This window comes from Panthera pardus, unplaced genomic scaffold (assembly GCF_024362965.1).
Source record: "Panthera pardus isolate Hobbes unplaced genomic scaffold, ASM2436296v1 HiC_scaffold_2, whole genome shotgun sequence".
NCBI lineage: Eukaryota > Metazoa > Chordata > Mammalia > Carnivora > Felidae > Panthera > Panthera pardus.
This window is the reverse complement of record NW_026526765.1, coordinates 42,393,599-42,412,246: the sequence shown is the minus strand read 5'-3', so window position 1 is coordinate 42,412,246 and position 18,648 is coordinate 42,393,599. Positions and strand designations below refer to the sequence as shown.

Sequence of the window (18,648 nt, the reverse complement as noted above, 5' to 3'; positions counted from 1 at the left end):
GATGGTCAGTTTCTCAGAGACTCCCTCTAGGGGGTTGACTCATGTAGAAACCCAATCAGATCCCAGAGGAGTTGGGTGAGCAAAGAAGTATGACAGGAGTTGGAGGTTAGCAGGCACTCCTCACATAGTTTAACCACGTTGCAGTTTATGAGGCAATTTTACACTTATAATATTATTTGACACTCACAATGGCCCACTAAGGTGGGCAGGGTAAGGGTTTCTATCCCCACTGTAGATATGAAGAAACTGAGGCCCCCAAGGGGGAAGTAACTTGTCCCCTAATCACCCAGGGGACATTAAATAGGTCTCACTCATTAAATAGGTCTCACTCAACCTTTGTCCGAATAATGAGCAAATTCTCTACCACTCTTATGAATGGACTGCCTTGTCAGGTAGTGAGCACCCTGTCAAGAGAGGCATCCAAGTAGAGGCTGGATGTGAATTTACCAGGGATGCTATAGAGGAGAGTCCTGCCTGGGGTAGGAAATTGGATGAGGCGCTTTCAAAGATACGTGGGAATTAGTGATTCATCATTACTGGGATTTTGTTCTCAAAAAGACCACGATCTTAGAAGTAAACTGAGTTAGCCAAATGGCATTGGATAGGATGCCCAGCTAAGCTCCCAAGACCTTGCTTATAGACCTCACCAGTTGAAACAAGACAGGCCAATGTTTTCAGAAGTGATTTCTTAAGCTGGGAACCTATCACAACATCTTTGATAATTTCATCTCAATAACTGATACATTCAAAGCAGAAAACATCTAGTGTGGATGAATTGACTCACAATTCGCTTGTCTCAGTTCATGACTTCAGCCAAGTGATGGGTATGTGGGCACTACGCAAGCATAGCTTCAGTGAACCAGTTAATCAGAAACAAGCAACTGGGTCCAGGTCCCCACCCCCGCCACCCCCACCCCCACCCCCACCCCCACCCCCACCCCCACCCGGCCTCCTCTGGCACGTGCATGGCGCAACAGGCCCAGGGAAGGAAGAAATTTGCCTTGAGTCACGCAGCCAGAAGAAAAGCCAGAACCATGAACAAGACCTTCTGACTCCAAGTCAGTAATAATAACGACAAGAATATCAGCAACCACATCATTTAATTCTAGTGCTTACGATGTGCCTAGTAGCACTGCACCAAATGACTTACATGCATGATTTAGTTTAGTTGCATGCTTTGTGTATGAATTGGAGGAAAGGGAATGGAAATGGAAAGCGGAGGGATATGGAGACCCCAGATATAGCAACTGATTTTTTTTTCTCTCTCTATTTTGGGCCCTGGCAGAAAACCAGAGAGGTGTACGGGAAGGAGCCATGGGAATGTGAGGAAGAGGAACTCGCTGAGATCCTGGTGAGCAGGGCAGGGCAGCGCTGGCCCTCGCGTGTGACTCTTGCAGGGTGCGCCCTGAGCATGCGCGTGGTGGGGGGCTGTCTCTGCAAAGCAGGACCCTTGTCACTCTGCTCTGATCCTCCCGGCAGACGCAGGATGGGGACGGGGCTGGGTGGGGGAGAGACCCAGGAACGCTTCATGTGCTCCAACCACTTGCCTCTGTTCCTTACCCAGCAAGGAGAGCTGCCAGATGCGGAGAAATATGAAATTAATAAATTCCACTTCAGCGACTTGCCCCTGACAGAGCTGGAGCTAGTGAAATGTGGGATACAGATGTACTATGAGCTCAAAGTGGTAGATAAATTTCACATTCCTCAGGAGGTAAGGTCGAAATAAACCTCTCTGATTTCCTTTTTTCTTTTCTTGCTTGCTTTTTTTTTTTCTTTAACTCAATCTGTAAAGCCTCAAAAAGAGTGCGCCCTCAGCTTGTAGGATTTAAAGCATTAGTCATGTTGCACAGATGAGTCATGTATCAGAAAAGAGACCTACAGTTCCTCTGAACTGTGGTGTTTTGGGGGCATCGCTTCTTGAGGTGGGTTGTAAGGCACTGAGTTCTGAGGCTGTGAATCAATGGCTACTTATAATCAAACAAAGGTGGGAAAGGCGGGTCAAACCAGTTCAAACAGAACTCTTCCCCTGCAGGATTCCTTTCAGTGTGCTGGGAATCTAGGTGGTTGGGGGAGGGACAGTGAAGGTGGGGCTGGGGTGTGTTCCCTGCAGAATTTCCCGGATTTGTTTGATTAAAACAGTGGTTCTCAAAGTGCTGCCCCAAACCGCATCGGCACCACCTGAGAATGTATCAGTGCCAATTCTCTCTCTCTCTCTCTCTTTTTTTTTAATGTTTATTTATTAATGAGAGAGAGAGAGAGCACAAGCAGGGGAGGAGCAGAGAGGGAGAGAGGGAGGGAGACACAGAATCCGAAGCAGGCTCCAGGCTGAGCTGTCAGCACAGAGCCCAACACGGGGCTTGAACTCATGAACCGTGAGATGGTGACCTGAGCAGAAGTTGGAAGCTTAACCATACTGAGCCATCCAGGGGCCCCAGTAGCACAAATTCTTACACACATACGCACACACACACTATCTCCCAGTTCTAATGAATCAGAAATTGTGTGTTTTAACAAGCCTTCTGGGTGATTCTGATGGGCACTCAAGTTGGAGACCTACTGATTTAGAGACTCCTTTTGTTTTCCTCTCGGGTAAAGCTCCTGACAGCATCTCCCAGGACAGTAGCTCTCCCGGGGCACAGTTTGGGAAACATTGATGAAGGTTAACTAGTGGAGTAAGTGGAGTGACTTACATCTACCTGGTTTCATAACGACATCCATTTTCCTAGGATTTAGCAGCTTGCAAAGTGCTCTCATGGCAGGACTGCAGCTATTGCTGGCCCGCTCCTGTCCAGTGTGGGAGCTGGAGGACCTCCCTCAGGAGGCGGGGCCCCAGAACTCACTGCTGGAGGACCTCCCTCAGGAGGCGGGGCCTCAGACCTCACTGCTTGGGACCTCCCTCAGGAGGCGGGACCCCAGGCCTCACTGCTGGGGAGACTCCCTCAGGAGGCGGGGCTCCAGACCTCACTCTTGCGCATGTGTTCGCAGGCGCTGGTGCGATTCATGTACTCGCTGAGTAAGGGCTACCGCAGGATCACCTACCACAACTGGCGGCACGGCTTCAACGTGGGGCAGACCATGTTCTCCTTGCTGGTGGTACGGCGGCAGTAGGATGGCAGCAGGATGGTGGCAGCTGGGGCTCCCGTCACACCAGACGACCTCTGCACCTCCACCCGGCGGCCGCAGCATTGCTCTCGATTTGTTGCTTTTTCTCAACGTTTTTTTTTTTTTTTTTTTTTTTTTTTTTTTTTTTTTTATTTTTGGGACAGAGAGAGACAGAGCATGAACGGGGGAGGGGCAGAGAGAGAGGGAGACACAGAATCGGAAACAGGCTCCAGGCTCCGAGCCATCAGCCCAGAGCCTGACGCGGGGCTCGAACTCACGGACCGCGAGATCGTGACCTGGCTGAAGTCGGACGCTTAACCGACTGCGCCACCCAGGCGCCCCACGATTTGTTGCTTTTTAAAACTGATGCAAAAAGAGTACATGCTTAGCATCTATGAATTCCGAGCACAGAGAATCGTGTAAAATAAAAAGCGGAGGAAAGCTGCAGGCTAACCCCAACCCCAGTCCAGTTATTTAGAGAGAACCATGGCACAACTCTTTCCGCGTTTTCTTCTAGAAGCATCGAGATGTATTTTTACACAGACACACACACTCACACGCACACACGGTTTATTTTATTTACAGCCAATTGAATAATAATATCCTTTAAAATGCTTTTTTCATTCGAAAAAATATAAGCATATCAATCCCATTCTTCGTATGTTTAATGTGCTATTGCGGTAAAATATACATGACAGGAGACTTACCATTTAAACAACTTTTACGTGTACAGATCAGTCAGTGGTATTAACCACGTTCCCAGTGTTGTGCAAACATCACCACAATCCACCTCTAGAATTTTTCATCTTCCCAAACAGAAACTCTGTCCCCATGAAACCACCACTCCCTGTTCCCCACTCCCTGCCCCTGGTGACCTCTTTTCTCCTTTCTGTCTCTATAAATTTGACTACCCTAAGTACCTCAGGTAAGTAATCTCGTACAGTATTAGGCTTTTTGTGTCTGACTTCTTTCACCCAGCATAATGTTTTCGAGGCTTCTCCACGATAGAATTTTATGGCCGCATAGTATCCTATATTGTTCAGATATACCATAATTTCTGTGCCCAGCCCCCTATTGTTAGACACAGGGTTGGTCTTTGATCATTCACGGTTACAGACACTGCCCCAGCGTCCTTGGATGGACGTGCCTATGTGTACCTGTGTCAGCCGTTTTGGCTCAGACGGTTCAGAGATATTTCATGTAAAAGTGTGTCCCATTCAGATTATGATGCAAATCTCTGCCCTTGTCCAGCCCCACTCATCCGCATTTCTTCTCTCACGGCTGGAACGGTCAGGCCAGAGTAAGCACTGGGGCCTGGAGGCAGGGATTCTGGCCAGGCCACCACAGAAGGTGACAGTGATACCACAGAGACTTGATTTATTTTTTAAAGTCACAGAGTCAGCATCACGTCTCGTGAGCTCTTCCCCACCCTTTAGTCTAACACCCAGCATAAACAAGAAGTATGTGAGGGAGGATTCTCCTGGGCTGTGCTTAAACTATAGACCGGTTTGGATGGTTTGCTTTGCCAGTCCGGGCATGTTCAAAAACTGTCTGGATCCTAAAACCTGACAGTTGTGATTTCTCAACAACCATCTAGTCCAATGCCCTCCTCCTACAGTGTGCAGATTGGGATACTGAGGACCAGGGGGAGATGGGACCATGTAAGGTCATTCAGGAGTAAGGTGACCAGCCATCTTCATTTGCCTGGGACTGTTCCAGTTAGAGCATGGAAAGTCCCACATCCCAGAAAAACCCCCAGTCCCAGCCAAACATCTGGTCGTGCTGTTGTGCCAGGGGGAGAGTCAAGGTTATGCCTGTGTTTCTAAGCACCAGGCCCTGGCCCTCACACCTGCTCTGCTCCCCACCCCTGGAAGAAAGGAGTAAGTGGCACCCTCTGATTACTCTTCCAGACGGGAAAGCTGAAGCGGTACTTCACGGACCTAGAGGCTTTGGCCATGGTCACCGCTGCCTTCTGCCATGACATTGACCACAGAGGCACCAACAACCTCTACCAGATGAAGTGAGTTGGCCCTTACTGCCCGCCCCCTCTACCTCCCACTCCTGGGATTCATTACCCAGATCTGAAAGGCTCTCAGACAGACTGACTCACTGGCTAAGGGGGAGTCCCACAGTTCACAGCTTCCTTCTTCCTCCTGCCCTTCTTCCTCCTGCGTAAACTCCTGTGATAGACAGAATAATGACCCCTAAATATGTCCATGCCCCAATGCCTGGATCCTGGGACTATGTTGCCTTGTGTTCAAAAGGGACTTCACAGGAGTGATTAAAGATCTTAAAATATAGGGGTTATCCTGGATTATCCCAGTGGGCCCCATGTAGTTAGAAAAGTCCTTGTAAGAGGGAGACAGAAGGTCAGAGAGAGAGAGGATGCTTCTCCTCAGAGAGGAGAAGGATGGGCCACAGCCAAGCAATATAGGTGGCCTCTACAATCTAGGAGGCAAGGGGAACAGGTTGTCCCCTACAGACTCCAGACGGAAAGTAGCTCTGTGGATGCATCTTACTCTGAACTCCAGAGCTGTAAGATAATAGATCCTTATTGTTTGAAGCCAATAAATTTATAGTAATTTGTTATAGTGGTAATATATTAAACTCCCTCCCTCTCCTCCTTCCCCAGCTGCTGAACTCATTTAAGCCCAAATGTTACGAATATGAACTGATGCTGGTTCATTCATTCACTTTGTATTTTGTAATGCTCCTAGTGTGAGTGTGGTAGGCCCTAGGAGGTAGGCAAAGGAGGTACCATGGCAGCAAAACAGACCTAGCCCCTGTCCTCATCGAGCTTACACTCCAGACAGCCTCTGAAACGTGGTCCTTGAACCACGGCCTTGGCGGACCTTCACGACCACCGTGTAGGCTGGGTAGAGCAGGGACTAGTGTTATGCTCATATTATGGGTGGGGAAACAGAGGATCGGCCCGGGGCCCACAGCCTATAAATCATAAATAGACGCTAGAACAGTCCAATCTGAGGCTAGAGATTGTGTGTACATTTTACCTTGCGGGAAGCTAAGTACTGAGCTCAGTGCTTGCACTTAGTAAGCACTCAACAAATATTTAATGCATAAACACATTGCTTGTGGGAATTCAATGGCTTCCCCTAAAACTCCGAGTATCACATCTAGGACTTGGTGACCTTTAAAGTACGGCCCAGTGCCAATGTCATGGATGATTACAGGGAATCCATAAATCCCTGAAACTGCATGGGGTATTCTGTATGTTTGTGCTTTGGGGGCACACACTATTCAACAGACCATAACTGAAAGAGGCTCGGAATCAGTTGTGGGGAAAACTAAAGCCTGAGACTTAGGAGACCTGATGCGGTCTCGCTGTGTGACCAGCTCTTTCTCATTTCTGGCCTTCAGCCTCTCTGCCTGCAGAATTAGGAGGGGATGGGACTGGATGATGTGCTCAACCTCCTTCTTGGCCCTTCCGTGCTGATTCTGTGTGTGTGTGTCTCTCTCTCTCTCTTTCTCTCCCATTCAGATCCCAGAATCCACTGGCCAAGCTCCATGGGTCCTCCATCTTGGAAAGACACCACTTGGAGTTTGGCAAAACGTTGCTGAGAGATGAGGTAGGATGGGTGGGGGCCCTCTGCGTTGGCTGCCGTGAGCCCCCATTTCACAAGAAGCCTCCTTGTGGCCAAGCAGCACTCTTCCCATTGGCCTGGGCTGCCTCTCCAAACAGCTGGGGTCATCATCAGTAGTTGCGTGGCTGGCCCGCCAGCATCACATCTCTTCTATGATTTTCTCTTTAGAGCCTGAATATCTTTCAAAACCTCAATCGCAGGCAGCACGAGCATGCAATCCACATGATGGACATTGCAATCATCGCCACAGACCTTGCCCTGTATTTCAAGTTGGTATTTCTTTCCTTTTTAAGAACAAGAATAACAATAACAATGAACGTGATAATAACAAACACCGTAGTTCTAACTCATTTAACATGTACTGTGTGCCGGGCGCAACACTTGTGCTATGGAACATTAACTCTGAGTACATCCCCGGGAGTTCGGTATTATGACCCCCGTTGTATCCACGGGACACTGAAATCTAGGGAAAGAGATTTGCTGAGTGAGATCAGGCAACAAATTGGTGACAGGGTCTGGGTTAGAACCTAGGTGTTGATTCTCAGGCCTTGGTTCATTAAACCTTTTGTTGTTGTTGTTGTTAATTACGTTGCTTTAATAAGCCTCTGTCTGAAACAGCCAGTGTTAGAAGCCGGGGTGTTGACTTATTCTGAGATGAGCTCCTTCAACAAACTGGTCTATTTTGCAGGAAGAGGACAATGTTCCAAAAGATCGTGGATCAGTCTAAGACATATGAAACTGAACAGGAGTGGACACAGTACATGATGCTGGAGCAGACCCGGAAGGAAATTGTTATGTGAGTTAAGATGGGGCTTAAACCCTGGTTTTCTTTTCTTTCTTTCTTTTTTTTTAAATGTTCATTTTTGAGAGAGTGAGAGAGCAAAAGTGCACACATGTGCACATGGGATGGGGGGAGGAGCAGAGAGAGAGCGAGACAGAGGATCTGAAACAGCGCAGACCCCTAGGTGCGGCTGGAACTAACTAACCAACCATGAGGTCATGACCCGAGCTGAAGTTGGACCCTTAACCAACTGAGCCAACCAGGCACCCCAAACCCTGATTTTCTGAAGTCCAGGGTCCTAAAGTGGGATGCTGCACTGACAGGGCAAGGCCTGGGGTCAAGAGACCCCTGGGACACTTCCACTTAGGAGGCCTCCAACCCAGGAAAAAACTGAAGCTTTGCCAAGACAGAATTGCAGATATTATGGTGCGTGTTTAATTTTTGCACTAAACTACAAACCAGTGTATTTTATTAACAATATTTTGTATTTTATAACAAAATATTATCGTTTTATTTCTCTGTATAGAAAAAGCATCACATTTGAAGTATTTCTATCATAAGAGTCAGAATTTTGGTAGTAAGGTGATATAACTTTAAAGGTTTTGATAAAACACCAAGCATTATACCAATGATGATTTGAGTGATATCTATGTGTCAATAAAAATATGTAGGCTTAGGGGCACCTGGGTGGCTCAGTCAGTTGAGTGTCGACTTCAGCTCCGATCGCGATCTCACGGTTTGTGAGTTCGAGCCCCGCGTCGGGCTTTGTGCTGACAGCTCAGAGCCTGAAGCCTGCTTTGGGTTCTGTGTCTCCTCTCTCTGCCCCTCCCATGCTCATGCTCTGTCTCTCTCTGTCTCTCAGTAATAAATAAACGTTAAAATCTTTTTTAATATGCTGACAATTTTTTTTTTGCATTCCTTTATATATGGCAATGTCCTGCAATATAACTCTGCTATTCACACATCAGGTACATGATTTATGTCAGATTTATAGTGCCTGGTTGGCATGAAGTCTGGTAATGGGACTCACATTTAAGTTTTCTAATGAATGCCTTCTTTCAATTCCCTCCGTGTGCCTCTGTGAGTCACCTCAAATGATGTTGGGGTGAGAAGTGTAAATTTGAGCCCTCTTGTGATGATGTGGCCCAAGCCAAATGATCCCCTGGCTCCCGTGTGATGAGTCCTAGGTATCGATGGTCAGGGAACACAAGGCTTGACCAGTTCGCAAGGAAGTATCAGGCTTTATCCCCAGATGCCCCTGTGGAGATGAGGCTTGATTAAATCACAAATGTTGCAAGACGCTAAAACAGAGAAGAGGGGGCTGCTGGGACAGGCTCAGGGAGGAGGGGCAAATCGCAAGTTGTCCTTCCCTCAGCCTTGCAGCTGTCCAACCAGGCAGATCCGTTGATCTTGGGGATCTGTGTGACCTGTTCCCAGTGACCAAGGGGGCACCCTCAGGCTATGGTTGCTCCCAGGAGCTGCCCGACTGGACATTTCAAAGTGGCGCCGCAGAAAAATTGAACAAATGGAAAGAACACCCTGTTCTTGGTTAGGGGCACTTAATATTAAATGTGGTCTATTCTCCCTAATTAATTATTCACTTAGGGCGATTCCAAGGAAAATACATCTACTTTATTTGGGGGATCATTAGGAAGCAATTTCAAAATTCTTATTGAAAAATAAGTATGTAAGAATGACCAAAAAATTCTGAAACAGAAGAGTAATGATAGGAACCAGAAGGACTAAAGGCAGTTCAGTCCTAGGCATTAGTAAGACAGGTCCACGGGGCAGACTCTGAAGACTATGCCTGTGTTAGAAATGGATCTTTCACCAGTGAAGAAAGGGACAAGTTCATAAATGACGTTGGGACCGTAAGGCAGTCTGATGGGTTTTTTCCTCCCTTTCTTGGTGAAATGGACACCCAGACTGAGTGTCCTACCGAGTTCACTCAATTCTGACACTGTCTGTATGGAGGTAACGTTAGAGCCCACAGGTTAAGGGCCAGTCCCACAAAGACTGCCCCCTTCTGACACCAACTGCAGGTCAAGGTTGCTACCTCTGCTCTGACCACCTGGCTATAAATCGGAGGTTCCCATGACCCCCTCCTTTGGTTCTATTAATTTGCTAGAGCAGCTCACAGGACTCGGAGAAACATTTGCTAATATCTGTCAGTTGATGATAAAGGATATTATAAAGGATACAGAAAAACAGCCAAAGAGATACACGGAGCGAGGTCCAGAAAGGTCACTAACCCAGGAGCTTCTGTCTCTATGGAACTGAGGTGCTCCACCAACCTGGAGGCTCAGAAAATTGCATTGTCCAAGTTTTATAGAGTCAGTCTATCGTTCCCTTACCCCCACCCTTTCACAGAGGTTGATGGGTGGGGCTGAAAGTTCCAGGCCTCCATTTGCTTGGATTTGCTAGTGTCCAGTCCCACCTGAGCCTGTCTAGGGACCCCACACTAAATCATGGTCATTAACCTAAACCCACAGTGGGCTCTCTATAAAGGACACTCCTGTCACTTGGGAAATTCCAAGAGTTTGGGAAGCTTTGTTCCAGGAACCAGAAACAAAGACCAATGCAATTTTGTATTATACCACAGGTGATCACAAGCCTGGATCGCTATCTCACTCCCATAGCAAAATAAGTTCCAGATGAATCAAGGATTGTAAAATAATGAGAAAACAAACCCAAAAAATGAGCGGGGGGGAAGCATGGTAGAATTAAAAGGAACAATTTCAGAGTGAGCTTTCCAAAGTGTGACGTGAAAGTCAGAAGTCATAAATAGATTGATAAATTCAACTACATAAAAATGAGGGGTTTCTGCACAACACACGCAAGAATGCACAGCCGATGTCAGAATGCAAGCGGTGAGCTGGGGAAATACATCCGACGAAACTGCTGACAGAAGAAGAGTTCATTTCCTTAGGAAACACAGTGTTCATACGATTCAAGAAAAAGACTAATCCATTAGAAAAGTGGGCACAAGGCTCGCTTTCCCGAGACATTTCCCAGCAAAGGAATTACAGGGGGAAATAAACATGAAAAGGTGATGACCTTACTCCTAATCAGAGACATGCAAAATAAAACCACAGCGACCTATAATTTTTCACCCTTCCTACTGGCAAAGAATGAAAACGTCTGCTAGCACACCGTGCTGGACCGAGTGAGAGGCACCGGGCAGTCCAATTCCCTGGTGGGAGCGTAAACAGAGGCAGCCTCTGTGGAGGGCACTTCCTGTCAATGTGTAAATGCTCAGCCTCTGGCCCAGCAAGTCCACGTGCAGGGTTGCACCCTCCAGACAGTCTCCCACACGTGTGCCAGCCGTGTGTGCCTTTGTACACAGCTCCTCACTGCAGCACTATTTTTAATCATGGAGAAGACTGGAAACAAATAACCACTGATGGGGGAACGGGTTAACCACGTGACAGTACTTTTATACAAATGGGATGTCATACAGACGTTACCAAGAATGATAGGGAGGGTTTCCAAGACCCAATATTTAATTTTGTTTTAAAGGGGGTGGTGGGTGCCTGGGTGGCTCAGTCGGTTAAGTGTCTGACTTCAGCTCAGGTCATGATCTCACGGTTTGTGAGTTCGAGCCCCAAGTCGGGCTCTCTGCTGTCAACGCAGAGCCTGCTTCAGATCCTCTGTCCCCCTCTCGCTGCCCGTCCCCCTTTCTCTCAAAAATAAATAAACATTAAAAATTATAATAATAATATTTTCAGAAGGGGGTGGTACCTGGGTGGCTCAGTCGGTTAACTCTTGATTTCAGCTCAGGGCATGATCCCAGGGTCATGGGATGGAGTTCCTTGTTGGGCTCCATGCTGGGTATGGATCCTGCTCTCTCTCTCTCTCTCTCTCTCCCTGTCTCCCCCTCAGCCCATCTCCCCAACTCATCCTCTCCCTCTCTCCCTTCAAAACAAAAAAAAAGGCCAGAGACAGGACTTCACTGATTGCAAAAGCCAAGGTAGTTTTAATTGGAAGTCTTCAAACTGAGGTACATGAACCACTCCTACCCTCACTCCCAGCCCAAAGCCTTCCAAGAATTACAGGGGCTCTGATGGCCTCAAGGGAGTCAGCACTCTCTTTCTTAATATTATCTTCCTAAGAAAGCCCCGGAGGTGAAACACTGTCAGTTCTCTTACTCTTCTCCCTCTTTACAAAATAAAGTCATGCGTATTCGGGTTGGAAAAGCAAATCAGATTCTTTCTAACAAAAACAAGTCTGATCTGCTTGCTTTAGTGGACAGTAACTGACGGGCATTTCCAATTATGTTATGTGGCAAACATTTCCTTAAGTTCAATGAGTCAAATCTGCAGCTTCTAAGTTTTGAGGAGAACAGTTAAGACCTGTTATAGGATGGGGGGCACTTGGGTGGCTCAGTCAGTTAAGCATCCGACTTCAGCTCAGGATATGATCTCATGGTTTGTGGGTTCAAGCCCTGCATTGGGCTCCGTGCTGATCGCTCAGAGCCTGGAGCCTGCTTCAGATTCTGTGTGTGTCTCTCTCTCTGTCCTTCCCCATTTGTACTCTGTCTCTCTCTCAAAAATAAACATTAAAGGGGCACCTGAGTGGCTCAGTCGGTTAAGCGTCCGACTCCGGCTCAGGTCATAATCTCGCGGTTTGTCAGTTTGAGCCCCGCATCCGGCTCTGTGCTGGCAGCTCAGAGCCTGGAGCCTGCTCTGGGTTCTCTCTCTATGCCCTCCCTTGCTCATGCTCTGTCTCTCTGTCTCTCTCAAAAATAAATAAACATTAAAAATTAAAAAAAAAAACATTTAAAAAGTTTAAAAAAACTTGTTATAGGATAAAAGCACTTTATAAAAAATATAACACTGGAAGATATATTTATTTGTTTATTTTTTTTAAGTTTATTGATTTTTGAAGGGGAGAGAGACAGAGCATGAGCGGGGGAAGAGCAGAGAGAGAGGGAGACACAGAATCCGAAGCAGGCTCTAGGCTTGGAGCCGTCAGCACAGAGCCCGACGCAGGGCTTGAACTCACGAACCGCGAGATCATGACCTGAGCCAAAGTCAGATGTTTAACTGACTCAGCCACCCAGGTGCCCCTGGAAGATACATTTAAATTAATAATGTTTTAATTGACCTCACCCATTCTGAGTATCTTGGCTTAACCAGAATGCCTCAGAGAAAGTGCCAGCGGTGTGATTAATAGTCATAACGAGGAGCCTTTGTGAAATCTTAATGGCATGCTTCCCAGAAATTGACGAAGTGAATGATTCTAAGGTTTGCTTCAAACAAAACTGAAGGAGAACCGAATTGAATTGTCAGCTGATAGATCATTCAGAATAATGATCACAGTATACTTTTTTTCACAGTTGATCTGAAAGAATTGGGTGACATCACTGTAACAAAACTTCCAGTCCCACGGCTTCTGATTACTTGCGTCTATAAAAATTAAAAAAATTGGCATAAAACACATGCTAAGTCCTATCTTAGTCTGGCAATAAGAAACATTCATTAACTGATGTTCCAAAAATAGCCCCATCCCGTCTCATTAAGAGATGAATTCCCAAAAAAATTTACTTCGAGCATTTAATAATTATTTCTAAGGCCAGGTAATATGTTTTGTTGTATTGATTAGTTGTGTAATACAATAGATTTTAAAAAGGTTTTAATACTTGAAGGCCTATGGTCAAAGAAAATATCTCCAGTGATATCATTCCAATTAATGGGCACATTTGGTTGCAGATTAAGTATGAAATGGTGGTCCGTGAAAGACTTCGTGTATTTACATGCTTGAGAGTCTTTCATTGGTATGCATATATACACATATACATGCAGACACATATATACTTGCATATACACACATGTACATATACACACATGCATAAAATATTAGGATAAAATCTGTGAGTGCAGTCAAGGGGAAATACAAGCTTATGGTGAAAAGGAAAGATGTAAAACCCCAGACTCTTAAAGAAAAGCTTGTTCGTGTATTTTTAAAAAAATTTTTTTAATGTTTTATTATTTATTTTTGAGAGAGAGGGGGGGCAGAGAGAGAGACACACAGGATCTGAAGCAGCTCCAGGCTCTGAGCGGTCAGCACAGAGCCTGACACAGGGCTCTAACTCATGAACTAAGAGATCACGATCTGAGCTAAAGTCAGATGCTTAACTGACTGAGCCACCCAGGTGTGCCATTGTTTGTGTATTTTTAAGTGGATCATGGGCTGATGGTTGATACGAAACTACGAGGCCCTTTAGATTCCTCTGTATTTAAAGAATGATGTAACAATTTCATTCTAAAATGCCTATATTTACAATGTGCTGCAAATTAGACCCTTTGCAAATATTTAAGCTCATGATGAAATAGTCATCAACTTAAAAACGCGTAAGAAAGTAAGCAGTTTTCAAAATCCTTCAGGTAGGCACCGAGTAGAATGTTTGAAGACTTGTAAAGCAGGGTTTCTCAACCTTACGGTTAGTTATGAACACTATTGACGTCTGAAGACAACTCTGTGTCGCAAAGAGCTGTGCATTGTGGGATGTTTAACAGCATCCCTGATCTCTCTCTACTAGATGCCCATGGCAACCTCCTCTTTAGCTGCGATACACAAAAATATCTCCGAACATTGCCAAATAACCCCTAGGGACAAAAATAGTCCCTGACCAAAAGCCACAGCTCTGAAGCAGACTTGGGGTCCATACATGACATATAATTAGAGCTTCATACCTGGGTAGAGTGTGGCTGTTACACGAAGGGCTTCGGCACCAGGGTTCAAGTCTCAGCTCTCTCACTCATTGCTTAGTGTGACTTTGAACAGGTAACTTCGCCTCTCTGTGGCTCAGTTTCCTCATCTGCTCAAAGAGCGTGAAGGACCCTACCTCATAACCCTCGCTTATGGATTATCATGGGGGCTGAGCTGGGGCATGGAGTGCTGTGCTGTTCTGCTCACAGCATGCAGTGGTGTTGGGAGCTTACTGTGGTTTGATAAGATGTATGTACTTGTCTTTGTACCCAGTTCCCCGACACAGAGCTCTAAAATCCTTGGAATTCTCCGAGTGGTAAGAGCGATAGGAGCGTCTTTTGTTCTAATGAGGTGACTCTGGGTGGGATCTGGAGGGCTTCAAGATGGGGGCTGATCACCAGAAAGACCAAGCCATGAATAGAAGCTTGGAACTTTCAGCCCCACCCCCAGTCTCTGGGGAGAACAGAGAGACTGGAGATTGAGTTAGTCACCGATGGCCAGTGCTTATAGGATAAAAACCTCCGCAGAAACCTCTGGACAAAAGAACGCAAAGAGCTACAGGGTTGCTGAACACATGGAGGTGCTGGGAGGGTGACAAGTCTGAAGAGGGTGTGGAAACTTTGCATGCGCCCCACCCCCACCCCATACCTTCTCCCAGGCCTCTTTTCCATTGGCTATACCGGAAGTGTATCCTTCATCATGAACTGGTAAATATAAGAGTTTCCCTGAATTTTGTGAGCTGTCCCAGCAAATTTTTGAATCTGAAGGCGGTGTTTGTGGGAGCCCCCGACTTTGTACCCTCGTTGGACAGAAGCGTGCGAGGTAACTTGGGGACGTGATACTTGTGACTGACTTCTGAAGTGAGGGCAGTCTTGTGGGGACTGAGCCCTTAACCGCCTGGAGTCTGACAGTTCACGTCAGGATTGAACTGTGGGACACGAAGTTGGTGTCAGAATTGTTTGTGGTGAGGAAAAAACTCAATGCTCCCCCCACCCCCAAGTGCCTTGATTACCTTGGAGGGCTCCTATGCTCCCGCCCCCTCTAGTCTGAGGTCCACACCTAACCCCTTGACACATCCTAAACCAACTGACTTCCTCCAGCTGCACAGCTAGTTCTGAGGCCACCCTACTTGGGTAGGTTTACTTTGGGCCGAGGTGTTAAAGTGACTCCAGACTGAGGGCACGACCGCCCGTTCTTCATGAAAGTCTTTCCCTCTCCCCCGAATTTCCGGTTTCACTCCTCGCAGCCTGACCAAACCATGAGTTGGGAGGGCTTCGGGGTCCTCTCTAGTGCTGGGGTGTGAGAGCTGCCCGCCTGTTTTCATTCCCCTCGTGAGCTAAAGGGCCTCGTACGTGTTTAAATATGTGGGGGGAACGAATCAAAAGAAGAAGACTATTTCCTGACAGATAAAAAGTGTAAGGAGTTCAAATTTCAGAAACCATAAATAACACTTGCTTTTTCCACAGAGGGCCACATAATGACTTCGGTGGGTCCTAGGCACTGTTGCCTCCGTGGCTTTTTCCACCATTAAAATAAGTTTTTAAGGGGCGCCTGGGTAGCTCCGTTGGTTAAGTGTCCAACTTTAACTCAGGTCGTGATCTCATGGTCCAGGAGTTTGAGCCCCAGGTTGGGCTCTGTGCTGACAGCGCAGAGCCTGGAGCCTGCTTCAGATTCTGTCTCCCTTTCTCTGCCCCCTCCCCCAAAAAATAAACGTTTAAAAAATTTTAAATAAGTTTTTAAAAAATGATATTTTAGGACTGTGTTGGTATAAAGACACATAATGCAGGTTGAATTCACTCTTACATATTCAGCATTATTGTATTTATTTTTTTTTTCTTCTGGCTTTAAGAGAAATGAAAACTCTGGGCACCTGGGTGGCTCAGTCGGTTGGGGGGGTCCTACTTCGGCTCAGGTCATGATCCCCTGGTTCATGAGTTCGGGCCCCGTGTCAGGCTCTGTCCTGACAGCTCAGAGCCTGAAGCCTGTTTCAGATTCTGCGTCTCCCTCTCTCTGCCCCTCCCCCGCTCCTGTCTGTCTGTCGGTCTCTCTCTCTCTCTCAAAAAATAAGTAAACATTAAAAAAAAATTTTTTTTAAGTAAAAGGAATTAAAATTCAAACATTTTCATGGGCCCCTAAAGTATCCTGGGCCCTAGGCACTCTGCCTTTACTTACCTATGGCTGCATTTGCATCACTATGCCAGAGCTGAGTAGTTGAAATAGAGCCCACGTGGTCTGCAAAACGGAAATCATTTACAAGCCGGCTCTCCGGCTAGTGTTTTACAGATGAGAGAGTGAGGACCTGGGAGACTGCGTGACTTACCTCGTGTCCCACGAGCGTTACTGGAGGGTCGAGGGCTGGAGCCTGCCACCTCCCCCTCTCCTGCACACCCACAGCTTTCCCAGGCTTCCTTAGGGGCTCCCCCGCAGGCCACACCCTCCAAGCCAGGTGCAATTCCAGGAGTGTCTGAACACCTGGGCTGGGTGGGCTGGGATGCTTTCCAGGGCAGGGGCAGCCAGGGTCAGGGACAAGTGCCACTGGGCCGCACAGAGGAGCCGAAGGGACATTTTTGCCTGGAGGATGGACCCGGTGAGCAGGAGCTCGGCTTCTTTCCAGCACCCCGCCCCACACACCTGCTCAACCCCAAACAAAACGGTTAATGTGATCAAGCTGATGCTAATGAAGATGAGGCCAATGTGTGCACTTGACAGAATCATCTTATGTGATGGCCACAGTCCCCCCAGGGTGAATATATGCCCTTGAACCGTGTGAAATCGCTGCCTTTTGATCGTGTTTGACCCACAAAGTCAGAATTTCATGGTCCCATCTAATACGATTTATCTCCCTTTACACGGGAACAGACAGACACTCAAAGACATTAAGTCGAGAAGAGCTGAGATCGAGTTGCTCTGATTCCACAGCCCCACGTGGCTTTTTATAGACCGCTCTCCCGCCAACTCGACGACCCCCTCCTCCTGAGGCCTCTCGCTTACCCAGAGGCTGAGGCCCACATGTCTCCATACAGAAAGCTTTCGTGACTTACTTGTGCTCTCTTCTCTGCATGGTAGCCTCGCTGTCTTTTGCTCTCCCCCATCCTGACACCTCCCTCTTCTGGACTTTGCATGTCTCATCTATCCCCACACCCTGTCCAGTTTACTTCTTAAATGCCTTATCTGGACACTTCCTTTTATTGCCACCTCTGTTTCTGGCCCTGGTCCTGTAGGCTTTCCTGGCTGGGCTCCCTGCCATGTCCCCGTCCCCTCCACACTAACGCCACAGCGATCCCTGTAAAATGCAAATCTGATTGCTTCACCCTTCTGTTCAAACTCTTTAGCGGCTTTTCCTGTTGCTGTAGGCATGAAGAGGGTCCCTCGCCAAGGCCCAGGATCTGCGGTCCCACCCTTGCTGTCTCTTGGGCCTCATCTTACCCTCTTTCCTGCTGCTTCTTTCCTCCCACCTTCTAGCTCTTTGAATGTGCCCGGCTTCCTTCCACCAGGGCCTTTGCACTGGCTGCTCTCTCCACCTGGAATGTGTTTCCGCACCTGCTTCTTTGCCAGATTCGCGGCTACGCTGCCTACAGACATCGGCTCTCCGGTCACTTCCTTGAGGAAGCCCTCCCTGCCTTTTCAGACCTATTCTCCTAGAATAGAATTCCTTTCTTTCAGAGCACCTGTTTGTTTACACGTTTACATTCGTTTGTGTGGCGAATGTGTGACTCCCCAACTTGTCTGTAAGGTCTCTGAGAGCAGGGACCCTGTGAACCAGCCCCCGCCTGGCCCCTGCATACCAGTACAGGGTGGATAGATGGAGGCTTCCTACCTTCTGGGGAGCAGGGAACTACCTCCTGCAGGACACCCTGCCCTGTGGCGATCTCGCATACTCTCCACCACATCGCTGCTCACTGTTCCCTCTCTTAGAGAACTCCTATGCACCCCTCAGGGCCCCGCTCCACCATCTTGCATGCCCCCTGAGCTAGGCCAGTTGCACTCACCTTTGGATATTTTTTTTTCCTCTTCCACCTTGTACTTCTTTCTGCCATCTCACTTAGCATATTGTGATGACAGTTTTTTACTATCTTTTCTCTGAGTGACTGTGAGCTCTCTGCCAGCCTCTCTGGATGCCCAAAACCTAGCGCGGCACCTTGGCCCCACAGCACCTAAGGAGGTGGTGCTGAAGTGAATACAATGCCTTGTCTTTAGGGCACGAGGCTTTGGATTTGCTTCTCTGGCGCTCAGGTGGCCTCAGTCACCCCCCCCCCCCGCCCCCGCTCCCCCATTCCCAGGCACACAATCTCTGTCTGTAAAACACTTAGGTTATGTTTCCCCAACTGTGGGAGTGATATTCACATGATCTCTCCAGCCAGGGACAATAAACATCCCGTGCTCTCGGGACACCTAACCTCTGACGGGTAACAAGGAGCCAGTGACTCTCGTATGCGTGGCCGAACGTGCATT

General features: G+C 47.5%; 1 protein-coding gene across 3 annotated transcripts in view; it reads left to right on the top strand.

The window, feature by feature from the left end:
• Positions 1-18,648, top strand: part of PDE6A (phosphodiesterase 6A) — a 63,030-nt gene that overhangs the window by 35,624 nt on the left and 8,758 nt on the right. Inside the window, exons 11-19 of one of the 3 annotated variants that reach the window (XM_053907026.1) lie at positions 1,286-1,351; positions 1,565-1,711; positions 2,986-3,093; positions 5,013-5,122; positions 6,602-6,689; positions 6,873-6,973; positions 7,393-7,500; positions 7,853-7,911; positions 8,012-8,371. In XM_053907026.1, coding sequence (XP_053763001.1) covers positions 1,286-1,351; positions 1,565-1,711; positions 2,986-3,093; positions 5,013-5,122; positions 6,602-6,689; positions 6,873-6,973; positions 7,393-7,500; positions 7,853-7,911; positions 8,012-8,076 — 852 coding nt within the window. In that variant the 3' untranslated portion in view covers positions 8,077-8,371. Of the gene's footprint in view, positions 1-1,285; positions 1,352-1,564; positions 1,712-2,985; positions 3,094-5,012; positions 5,123-6,601; positions 6,690-6,872; positions 6,974-7,392; positions 7,501-7,852; positions 8,372-18,648 lie in introns of those variants that run through there. The other 2 variants (XM_053907025.1, XM_053907024.1) reach the window with 2 other exon arrangements.